Genomic DNA, 13124 nt, shown 5'->3' on the forward strand with positions numbered 1-13124 from the left:
TGCTTCTGTCATTCCCACTTACTGTAGATTGAGCATTTCTTCTGTCACAAGACTATAAGACATAGGAACAGAATTAGGCCATTCAACCCATTGCATCAGTTCTGCCATTCCATCATGGCTGACTTATTATCCCTCTCAACTTCATTCTCCTGCCTTCTCCCTGTAACCTTTGATGTCCTTACTAACCAAGAACCTATCAACCTTAAATATACTCAATGACTTGGCCTCCATAGGACTTTGTGTCAATAAATTCCACATATTCACAATCCTCTGATTAAATAAATTCCTCATTATCTCTTTTCTAAAGGGATGTCCTTGTATTCTCAGGTTTTGCCCTCTTGCCCTAGACTCCCTCACTATAGGGAACACCTTCTCCATATCCACTCTATTGAGGCCTTTCAGTGAAATTCTCCCCCGTTCTTCTAAATTGCAGTGAGTACAGGCCCAGAGCCATCAAACACTCCTCACATGTTAACCCTTTCATTCTTGCGACCATCTCTCTTTTCACCTTGTGATCTCATTATATTGCCCTGTCATTTTATCTTGCTCACCTTCTACTACATAGAAAGTCCTTATTTTTGTTCTATCTTCCCATTCTCTGACCTTCACATCCTAATACCCATTCTAACTGTGTTCAGTTTTCTGCAAGATCTTTGACTTTGTGATAATTCTTGAGCATTTCTTTGATTTTCTGTTCATATTCTATGACTTATAATAAAGACACATTCACAATGATTAGTTTCACTGAAAAAACAACCTGAAATTAGAATACATGTCCTTATGATTTTCCATCTGTTCATTTTTGACTAATTATAGCAAATTACTGGCTAAGTGATGAATGAATTTGACTTCTTCACATAAAATTCTATGGTAGGAATAATAGATATTTGCCAGTTTTTTTGTCTAGTGAGAGGGAGTTGATGCTGGGATTGTCACTGTAGAAGAAATTTGGCAGGGCAGTTGGTAGTTTCTTGACAGGAGAACAATTGCTTGTAATGGAGTTCCTTTTTTTTACAATGTAAGGTGATATTTCCACAACATCATAAACTATCTTATGTTGCTCTCTACTGCCTTCATACTAAAGAAGCTTAATGCTCTGGGTTCCATTGTTTTAGACATGATATAGGGGGAGATATTGAAGACAGAAGAGTAGCAATACTCCTCAGGGGAAATGCCAAGGCAGTGCTCAGGCAAGACAGGCTGGAGAACTTGTCTCATTGGTGGAGCTGAGGAATAACAAAGAGATAATGGGATGACATTATAGAACTCCTAATAGTCAGCAGAATCAGAGGAGAGTATTGCGGAGAGATAGAAGACTGTTGCAAGAAAAATATAGCTGTGAGCGTAGATGATTTTAACTTATTGACTGGCACTCCTACGCTGTAAAGGGACTGGATGGGATAGGGTTTGCCAAATGTATGCAGGAAAGTTTGCTTAATCAATATATAGAGATTCCAATTAGAGTGAGCATGATACTGGATCTCCTATTAGGGGGAGAGACAGGGCAGGTGAAAGAAGTGTGTGTAGGGGAACACTTTGGATCTAATGATCATGATAATTATGTTGAAGGTCCTCGGGTTGAAACTCTAAATTGGAGATTGGCCAATTTTGATAGCATTAGAAAGTATCCGGCAGGTGTGGATTGAGATAAATTGTGTTTTGGCAAATGGATGAGTTTGTATATTCCTGTTAGAATAAAAAACAAGATATGTTTATGAAACCTTGGCTTTTGGGGGGTATTCAGGCCCTTGTTATGTAGAAGAGGAGGTGCATAGCAGGTATAGGCAACAAGGAATGAATGAGACACTTCAGCACAAAAAGTGCAAGGGAACAATTAAAAGGAAAATCAGGAGGGCTAAAAGAAGACATGAGGTTACCTTGGCTGCAAAGGTGAAGAAGAATCCCAAGGGCGAATACAGATACTTTAAGAACAAAAGGACAGCAAGAGACATTGGTCCTCTGGAAGGTCGGCTTAGTCATCTATGCATGAAGCCAAAGGAAATGGGGTGATCTAAAATGGATTTATTTTTCCATCGGTATTTTCTTGGAAGACAGATGTAGAGTCTATAGATTTGAGGCCATGGATCATATATGGAATACAAAGGATTAAGTGCTGTCTTGAGGCAAATTAGGGTGGATAAGTCCTCAGGGCCTGACGAGGTGTCCCTTCAGACATTGTGGGAGACCAGTGTAGAGATTGCAGGGGCCCAGGCATAGATACTTAAAATGTCCTTAAACACAGGTGAGGTTCCAGAAGTTTGAGGATAGTTAATGTTGTTCTAGAACAGCTCTAAGGATAAGCCAGGGAATCATAGTCCAGTGAGTCTGATGTCCCTAGTGGATAAATTATTAAAAGGTATTCTAAGGGATGGGATATATAGATATTTTGATAGACAAAGCCTGATTAGGGATGGATTTGTGTGTGATAGGTTATGTCTAACTAATCTTACAGAGTTTTTCAAGGAGGCTATCAGGAAGGCCGTGAATATTGTCTACATGGAGTTTCACAAGGCTTTTGATAATGTCTGGCATGGGAGGTTGATCCAGAAGGTTGAGTCACTTGGCATTCAGTATGAAGATGTAAATTGGATTCAATATTGGCATTGTGGGAGAAGCCAGAGAGTGGTAGTAGATAGTTGCCTCTCTGACTGGAGGCCTGTGCTACAAGGGTTGATGCTGGACCTGCTGTTCTCTTTGGATGATAATGCTGCAAACTGAATCAGCAAATTTGTGGATGAAACCAAGATATGGGGTGTAGTGGAATGCAAGGGGAACTATCAAAGCTTGCAGTGGGATCTGGACCAGCTGGAAAAATGGCAGATGGTATTTACTGCAGACAAGAATGAGGTGTTGGACTTTGGGAGTACAAACCAAAGTAGGACTTACAGAGTGAGCAGGAGGGCACTGAAGAGTGGAATAGAATAAAGGGAGCTGGGAGCAGAAATCCATGATTCCTTGAAAGTGTCGTCGCAGGTAGATAGAGTCGTAAAGAGAGCTTTGCACATATTGGCCTTCATAAATCAGACCATTGAGTACAGGAGTGGAGTATTAAGTTGTAAGATGTTGGTGAGGTCTAGCTTAGAGTATTATGTCCAGTTCTGGCCACCTACCTATGGGAAAGTTTTCAATAATGAAGGAGTACAGGGAAAAATTACAAGAATGCTGTTGGGATCAGAGGATCTGAGTTATAGGGAAAAGTTGAATTGGTTAAGATTTTAGAGTGTTGGAGAATGAGGGGAGATTTGTTAGAATTACACAAAATCAAGAGGGGTTTAGATGGTGTGAATGAAACCAGGCTTTTACCGCTAAGGTTGGGTGAGAACTAGAGGTCACAGGTTAAGGGTGAAAAGTGAAATATTTAATACGGACCTGCAGAGAAGCTCGTTCACTCAGAGCATGGTGCAAGTGTGGAATAAGCCACCGGTGAAAGTGGGTTCGATTGCCACAGTGAATACATGTTTCGGTAAGTGCATGGATGGGAGGGGTATGGAGGACTATGGTCCAGGTGTGGGTTGGTGGGACTGTGCAAAATGACAGTTCAGCATGGACTAGATAGTCTGAAGGATCTGTTTCTGTGTTGTAGTGCTCCATAACTCTATGACCAAGCTGTTGCTAAACGTATTAGAATAAATAAGATCAAAGTTGAACGTTGAGGCACATTAGCAGCATACCACATGCCGATTCAACATTGTGCCAGAGTGACCAATGAAATCTATTTCTTAATTAAAACTTTGGAAAAATCTGAAAAGCAAAAGAAAATTTTATCCTGTTTTAGCATTGTTATGTCAAATTTGTGCTTGTATCCCCTATCTATAATAATAGTGAAGTGTTGCAATATTTACTGTGACTCCATTAGGAGTTTCAGGAGATTTGATACAGTATGTCACCGGAGAATCTTGCATACTTCAGTAGGTGTATGATGGGGAGCCCTCTGGCTGGTTGCGTCACAGAGGCTCCGGTGCAGAAGATTGAAGAAGGCTACAGTCTGAGCCACCTCCATCATGACAGAACATACCCCCACTGGCACAGTGGATGTCTCCTAGAGTTAATACCTCAAGAAAGTGGCGTCGATCATTAATGTCCCTCAACATCAGTGACGTGCCGTCTTCTCATTTCTACCACTGGGGAGTGGTGTGAGGTGGATAACGTACAGGAGCCTGAAGACCCACACTCAGTGATTTAGGAACAGCTCCTTCCCCTCCATCATGAGAATTCTGAATGCTCCATGGACCCACGAGCACTGTCTCATTATTCACACTATCTATCTATCTATCTATCTATCTATCTATCTATTTTGCGTACGGCTGCCACAGAAGAACAGATTTCATTTCATACAAAATAGTGACAACAAAGCCTGATTCTGGTTATTGAATTCATGGGACATTGAAGTCCAACTGGCAGCATTAACATTAAAACATCCAGTAAAACTGGCAGCATATTTCCGACTGGAGTTAGCTCCCCAAAATGATATTTGGCTTGATTTATGCTAAAAGTGTGCACTGGGTGTCCTATTTGAAACAAATAGGCATCTATAGCACACAAACAGCCAGTCCTATGAAATTGTACTTGGGGCTATAGTGTACGGTGCAATATTAAAGTGTTATATTAATTATATACACAATCACAATAATATTCATGAATATGTAGCAGTGGGATCAGACTGTTCATCCATTTAAACTGGCTCCTCTATTCTATCAGATCCTGAATAGATTATATCTGCATAATACTTACTGTAGCTCTATATTCCCGATACACACATCCAACATATCAATGTTAATCTCTGTCTTGGATAGTTCCAGTTATGGTTACAGCCCTAAAATGATGTAGGAATCCACATTTTTATTATCTGTTGTAATAGGTTATGTCAAAATTTGAGATATTGAAGCTTAAAACATCTTCATCTTAATTTTTGTATACGCAAGCCTAGGTCATGATAGCCACATTTATAAATGATCTTTTATGGACAGCCTTCCAACTGGCTGCATCTCCATCTGGTATGGTGAGGGTGGGGAGAGGGGTGCTGCTGCACAGGATCGATGTGAGCTGCAGGAAGCCTACATCAGCACTAGGCTCGGTAGTATCCAGGACATCTTCAAGGAGTAATGCCTCAAAAAGGCGCCGTCCATCACTTGACGCCATCACCCAGGAGTCGCGTTGCTCTCACTGCTATCATCAAGAAGGACGAACAGAAGCGTGATGCATAAATTAAATATTAAATACATTAAATATCCTGTATTCAGGAACAGCTTCTTCCCTTCTGCCATCCAATTTCCGAATAGACATTGAACCCATGAACTACTTTTTTCACTACTTTTTTTTATTTCTACTTTTTGCATTATTTGTTTAATTTATGTAATATATATTATATATAAATACGTATATATATTTTTACTATAATTCACAATTTTTTCCCCTCTATTATTATGTAGTGCTTTGTACTGCTGCTGCAGTACGACTAATCTCACGACATATGCCAGTGATATAAACCTGATTCTGAACCTCAGTATCCTTCTAGTAATTCAGTGCTACACTCATTCAGAGGTCAATCTACTTTCCAGAGGTGTACTCTGAACTGAATTTCAAACTCCAAATCTGGTATGATGAAAGCTCTAGACAACTGATGTCTAAGTTCTTCTTCTTTCTAATTCATCCCCATTGAGAATACAAATATGCAAATTTTAAAGTGACTTCATTAAAAAAGTACCTACGAATATGTCACCATATACTACCCTGATAATCTTGGTCTTACTACATCTTTTGGTAAAAGAAAGTGAATGACCTGTAATAAAGTTTCTTTGCATAACTATAATTCTCTCTTTAGAAAATTTGTGGTTGATAATGAAATCTAAACTGACTAATATTTTAAATAATTGATGGTATTGACTAAAAAGGATTCTTCTAACTTTCAATCAATAATTACCACACAGGCAATTATTTTTGTTTTATTTTATAAATATATTGCACAAACATTTTTAAATAATTTCATTATTTTCAATGATTTTCTGTTTTAAATATACAATTACTGCACAAAACAATCTACCCATTTTTCTAAGGAACTGGACAAAATAAAAACTACACAAAGTCAGTTCTGGTTGTGACATAGAGAAATGGGACGGACAAACGTTCTCAATATTAGATCGGCAAGAACAAGATGAAGATTTTTGTGTCAGGAGCTAAAAAACACACTGATCAAATCCCAAAACTGGAAAAAATGTTGAAAGATCTCACAATAGTATCAGGTGTGCACCCTTTGTATATTGTTTTAAGTAATATTAATTGTTTTATGGAGAAATGACTTACTTAACAAAATCTTCTTGTGATGCAGCTTCATCATTCGGTTGTCTAAACCCAATAACCATGGTCTATAGCTTGGAAAGTTTTATTGGAATGAAGGACTATGCTATGGTCAGGATGCTATGCTGTAGTGTTCACAATTCACTCATGTTGGAGTTAAAAGGAAATCTCTGTTTATAATCTGGTAATCAAAAGGGTATGTCTGAGCAGTGAAATCATTCAGTTCCTAGATGGGGGATGGGAGGAAAGGCATTATCAAAAATACAACTTTTTCACATTCTACATTCATCTCATATATATTGGCTAAAACCCCCAACTTCATGATAGCTGAATCATTTTAAACCATCTATAAAAATGTACTTTCTCATTTCACGTTCTGGGCAAGGGAACTAATGCCTCATTGAATCACTTGCAAAAAATATAAAAATGGCCAAAAATTCTTTTGAAATAGCATTAAGCAATTCACACATCAAACTAATCAATAACACAGGCCCTAAAGAATTCCCAGTACATTTTGTGACCTGACAAGGTGGAGAAACAGTGAACACAGCTGCAGTAAGCCATTTCAGTAGATGTATCAGGGATTTATTAATTTCACCGTTGTGATCAGTACTTTATCCTCCTGTTCCTCTTGCCCCCGTTGTTCTTCATCCAGCATTTCTGTCCTGTTCCTCTTGCTCCCGTTGTTCTTCATCCAGCATTTCTGTCCTCCAGCTTTGCATGTTTCACTTCCTCTGATAACAACTTCCAGTGTCTGCTGATCACTAGAATTTGCAGCACATACCATACCACGACAAAGCTTTGCACCTGCTGGCTGTTTATTGCCATTTATCACCCCCACCCCCCTATATTCAGACGCCCGACTGCCACTTCCCGCAATAAATTTGCTACTTGTGTAGCTCTCATTGTATGTACAATCTGTAGACATGGTACGGCTGGAAGTTGCTTGATGTGGAGAACATCTGGCAGCTCAGTCTCCCAGAATACAGCGTTCATTGTTAGGATATCCCTCTGATCATCCACAGCCACCTGAATGCTGTGGCAGTGGAAAGCACTCCCCAAAAGAGAAAGCTGCCAGTTACCAAGGGAATTCTTTACTCTGCCTGTGCTTGAGGGGTACCAGCCACACTGGCAAACCCAGTGTCCAGATTTCTGTTTCTTCAATGAAGTGAATGTAGGTGAAATATGATTTAAATGAATATTGTGTATCTATAACCACTCTAATGCTGTGATGTGCAGTGTTGAGAGACAAGGATTCTCTGCACTGGCCACCTACTCCCTTTCTCTCTCCTGACAGTTATACAGGTACCTGCCTCCTGTAAGTTAGATGTGACTACCTCCCCCTAGTTCCTATCTAGCACCTCCTCATTTTCCTGTATGAGCCGGAGGTCATCCAGCTGGAGCTCCAGTTCCTTAACACAGTCTCTAAGGATCTTCAGCTCGATGCACTTCATGCAGATTACCAGGGAGAGTCCCCACATCTCACACAAAGAACATACGAGTACCTCCACATATATTTTCAGTTATGTACTAACAGAGAGAAAAAGAAACTTACTACTTGAAACTTACTTAGAGCCTCCATCTGTGCTTGCTCAAGTCTGTTGAGCCAAAGCTGGACCATTCTAACACTGGCCCACTCCAACAATGGCCACTTTAATAAGTTACAATGGTAAGTGCAGAATGGGCTTTTTTGTAAATAAGTTGTCTTTTGGTGCATATTTGAAGTTGGCATTATTAACATAGGAAACAAAAACCCTGTGACATATCTAGAAAGACATGATTTCACCTAGCAATACAAACCAAGCAAACTTATTAGTGGTGCACAGGCAGCTGCTTGAAAAGCTCAGGTCTTTGAATTTTCTCTCTATAAAGGGTTAATGTGACTGATGAATGAAACATGTAGCATCAAAATTAACTTTACTAAAATAAATACTTTAGCTAGTTATTGAAGTTTGACCATAAGCCTTGCTTATTCTGTATCCTCTGGGAGGTTCCATATTGTGGTATCTGTTTCAGAACCGTAGGGCAATACAACTCTACCCTGTTTATCTCCCAAAGCAGCGGGAGTAATTGTTTTGTTGCAATGACCCCCTATTAATGGAGAGAACATTTCTTGGCTCTTCAATTGCTAGCACTCATAGATTATCATGGTGACACATAAGAATTATGATGATTAATATCTGGTTTCCTTTAAAATACAGAGCCACGTCCATCCATCTTGCATTAAAGATGAAGCTTTTTAGTTCACCTGAACTTCCTGTGACCTTAGTAAATCAAAAATTGTTAAATTATAGTATTCCCTAATAGAGGATTTCCTATTTCCTATTGGAGGATTTTAATTGTTTTCCTGGTTTGGACTCAGACCCCATAATCAGCACATTGTTAGACTATTACCAACATTTAATATTTGCTTGGATAAAAGTTAAAATATCGCAATGATTTAATTTTATTAATAATAATTTTAAGTTGGGTGGTTCTTAAAGGGTTCCAAGCTGACTTAAGTCATGGTGATATTGGTGTGTTAAAATGCATAAAGAATACCAATCTTACTCTTCTTCATCAGCTCGGTAACGTATTCTGTGCAACACGTTTCATTGGAAAATTTGCTCTGTCTAGGTTAAACATATATATGGTTAAGTCAACACTGTAACATGTTGAAAGACTGTTTCTCGAAGATTAACATTTCAAAACAGAGCCTAACAATACCAAAATGTTTTACCTTTAAAGCCATAAAGTTAAAAGTTCTTCTCCTCTACAAAACCCTAATTAGGACATTGCACATATTCTTTGAATACCACGTGTATCTTGTCCAACAACAATGAACACACCACTACTTAGTTCATTTCCAAAGACTGACATGCTGGTTTTCTGTTGATCTGTACTTCCGGCAGGCTTCTGACACGAACTGCTCATTTCTTAGTCCTGATATTTCTGAAGGGAACTGATTTCCAAAAACATGTGCAATTCTTCAAATGAACTTCAGAAACACGGATCACACCGGTGCAACTTCAGGAATACCGACCTGCACCTCTGGTGCTCTCTGTAAGGTCGTTTCTGTCTGTGACACTGGCACCGTAACGCTGTCTTTGTTGTCAGAGTTCTGACTATTTGAAGTGTTCCTGTCATCAGTCTTCTTGCCAGTGTCTGGGCAGTTCTGTACAAAGATAACCCTGTTGTATGCTTTTAATCTCCGCCAGAGCTGAAAGTAGACTTTACATTGTACATACATGAAGACAAGACCTCCTGTAAATCCAATGGCCACAACCACCAATTTTGTCCAAAACGGCCATTCTAGAACACCTATAAAAATAAATACCATATTAATCCATTGTACATTTCTTTTCCTTGCAGAGTGATTTTAATCTACAGAAAACATTGCTTCTAATTAATGAAGACAAATATTCCTGAAATATAATCCCGGGGTTTTGATTTTGTTGACCACATGCGCGTCAATTACAATCTCTACCCGAATAAAAGCCCACAAACAGCAGAGGATTGCAGCTGTTATTACAGTACAGAGTTGTGATGATCAACTACAAAAATCAAACAAAGATCCTGATGCAAAACATCTCTCAGACAGTGCTTCCAGTGATCTTTGCACTGCAGAGACAATACAAGCAGCTACTCATGATACATCCACTCTCCCCTTCCCCTTTTTACCCCTTCAGCCTTTTGATACCCCTCTGACATAGTCATAGAGCATGATACAGGATCTTTGGCCCATTTCGTCCATGCTGAGCTATTATTCTGCCTAGTAACATTGGCCTGTGACTGGACCATACCCTTACACCCCTCCCATCCATGTACTTATAAGACTGTAAGACAAAGGAGCAGAATTAAGCCATTTGGCCCATCGAGTCTGCTCTGCCCCACTTCCCAGCCTTCTCCCCATCACCTCTGCTGCCATGTCCAATCAAGAACCTATCAAGCTCTGCCTTAGGTACACCCAAGTATTACTCATCCAAACTTCAGTTAAGCGTTGGCAGCGCGTTCCACCAGCTCACCAAAATCTGAGTGAGGAATATCCCCCTCGTGTTCCCCTTCAATATTTAACCTTTCACACTTAACCTATTCCCTCTAGATCTATCTCACCCAATCTCTCTGGAAAAAGCCTGCTTCAACTTACCCTACCTGTACCCCTCATAATTCTGTGTAGCTCTATCAAATCTCCCTTCATTCTCCTATGCTCCAGTGAATAAAATTCTAATCTATTCAACTTTTCCCTGTAACTCAGGTCCTCAAGTTCTGGCAACATCCTTGCAAACCTTCTCTGTACTCTTGCAGTCTTATCCTGTAGGTAGGTGACCAAAACTGCACACAATACTTCAAATAGGCCTCACCCATGTCTTCTACAACTTCAACATAACATCCCAATTCCTGCACTCAAAGTTGATTTATGAAAACCATTAAGTAGAGAGCTCTCTTTACAACCCGTGTTGCCACTGTCAAAGAATTACGGATGAGCCTTCTGAATACTGAATGGAGCTAGACAGCGACTTCTTTGAGCCCATCTGCAGAAACAGCTTATTTCAACCTTTAATGTCTCTCTTTTTCATTTTCAAGGTGGATGGGGTTCTGTCAAAGACCCTGACCTAGAGCTACACACAAACTGTCATTATTTATGTCTATGGCAGAGGTCGGCAACCTGCGGCTCCAGAGCCACATGCGGCTCTTTGATCTCTGTGATGCGGCTCCCCGTGGTTTGTTAGCTTTTGAAATGTAATTCGAAATTTGAAGATTATGGTGATCTTGTACAATCTGAAAACTTTGCGGAGACACCGTTTCCTGGCACATCCGAACCGGCTCACAATTAGCCACCGTTCCGGCTAAGGGAGATAGCCTATGGGGGTTTGTGAGTACGTGTCTTTTGGAGCATCCGCGCCCACGGGGACGGGTTGAGGGAGGCTTTAAAGCAAGGCTGTTTAGTTCGAATAAAGTTACCTTTGACTGCAGTCTTTATTTTAGCGCTGCGTGTAGCACACCGCTACAACGTGTTTTTTTATCGCTATTAATATACATCACCACTGCCAATGCCTGACACCCACTAGTGCGCACATTCTTTTAATTCTTCGATCCAAGGTAGGCTACCTACGGAGTAACCTTCAACCCAACGTCTTTTTTTCGGAGTTCAAAATGTTTTTGTTGCATGCAGAAATGTAATTTCGTTTTCTCTGCAGGAGTTCATCAATTTCATAAATGCAACACATTATAGTTTGTTTATACATAGCATAAAGGCAAAAAAAACCCGTTGTATTATTTCATTTTGTGGCTCCCAGTGTTTTCTTTTCTGTGGGAAATGGGTCCATATTGGCTCTTTCAGTGGTAAACGTTGCCGACCCCTGGTCTATGGCTTCTGCTCCCAGGGGTTCACCAACTGGCTGTTTCTCGATATCCCAAGTGTGCACTCCAGAAGACGAGTGTGCCTTCGGGGCTCCGATGCTTTGTGGCCCTGGGGATGACCTGATTGTACGCCAGTGCCGCTAACTGAAGCATCGCGGGAGAAAACACAGAGAGTGGTGAGTGCATGGAATCGGCTGCCAGCGACAGTGGTGGTGGCGGAAACAACAGGGTCTTTTAAGAGACTCTTGGACAGGTACTTGGAGCTCAGAAAAAATAGAGGGCTATGGGTAACTCTAGGTACTTTCTAAGATAAGGAAATGTTCAGCACAGCTTTGTGGGCTGAAGGGCCTGTATTGTGGTGTAGGTTTTCTATGTTTCTAACATGGAACATCAGGAACAGTGGATCAGCTATCAGGGGCTCTGTGCTCCCTCTCTTCCTCTCGGAGGTGGGGAGATTTTGTTGCTGATTCTCAAGAGTTGGAGAACTCGAAAAAGAGACTCAGTGACACCATATATCGGTGAGTTGTTTTGTCTGTGTCTCCCCTCACTGCCCCTTTATTAGGGAGAGAGAGAAAGGGCCTGTGGTATGTCGAACTGTCTGGTGGACGATTAGTTTCTGTTGTACTCCAGATCATGGTCTTTCTTGGGGGCTTTGCTATTGTTTGCTTGGTGGATGGAGGGTGCTGGTGCTTTTATTTTGCTGAAGTCAGTGGGAGAGGGGGAGGGTCGTTGCTTTGCTGCCGCTTGTGCGTGCGGGGGGGGGGGGAGTAGGGGTCCTTGGGGTTCTAAGGGTTTCACTGTCACTCACTCTTTGGGACACTCCTCTGTTTTCATGGATGTCTGTGAGGAACAAGAATTTCAGGTTGTATATTGTATACATTTTCTGATATTAAATGGAACTATTGAACTATTCCCAGATCCCTCTGTTCTACTGCGCTCCACTATGCCCTACTGTGCACTGTGTAAGTTCTAAACTAGTTTGTCCTCCCAAAGTGCAACGCCTCACACTTGACTGCTTTAAATTCCATCTGCGATTATTTCTCACCTCATATTCTCAGCTGGTCCAGATACTGTTGCAAGCTTCAGTGGCCATCCTCACTGTCCATTATACCCTCAATTATTAGTCAATAATATAAAAGATGATAGCAGAATTTTTTTCCCAGATATGTAAAGAGTAAAAGAGAGGGGAAGGTGGATAATAGACCACTGCAAAATAACTTTGGAGAGGTAGCAATGGGGTACAAACAAATGTCAGATGAACTTAATAAGTATTTTCTATCAGTCTTCACAGTGAAAGACATGAGCAGTATGCCAGAAATTTGAGAGTGTCAGGGGGCAGAAGTGAGTGTAGTTACTATTACCAAGGGGAAGGTACTTGGGAAACTGAAAGGATTGAACGTAGCTATGTCACCTGGACCAAATGGACTACATCCTAGAGTTTAGAAAAGATTGTGGAGGCATAAGTATTGATCTTTCAAGCATCACTAGAG

At 40.6% G+C, this 13124-nt stretch overlaps 1 protein-coding gene across 8 annotated transcripts in view; it reads right to left on the reverse strand.

Moving 5' to 3' along the window:
• Positions 1-5942: 5942 nt before the first annotated feature.
• The window catches only part of LOC132391588 (E3 ubiquitin-protein ligase MARCHF8-like), a 534862-nt gene continuing 527680 nt past the window's right edge, over positions 5943-13124 (reverse strand). For all 8 annotated transcript variants that reach the window (XM_059964968.1, XM_059964969.1, XM_059964967.1 and 5 more), the window contains one exon: positions 5943-9594. In XM_059964968.1, coding sequence (XP_059820951.1) covers positions 9287-9594 — 308 coding nt within the window. In that variant the 3' untranslated portion in view covers positions 5943-9286. The remainder of the gene's footprint in view (positions 9595-13124) is intronic.

Source organism: Hypanus sabinus, chromosome 3, assembly GCF_030144855.1.
Source record: "Hypanus sabinus isolate sHypSab1 chromosome 3, sHypSab1.hap1, whole genome shotgun sequence".
NCBI lineage: Eukaryota > Metazoa > Chordata > Chondrichthyes > Myliobatiformes > Dasyatidae > Hypanus > Hypanus sabinus.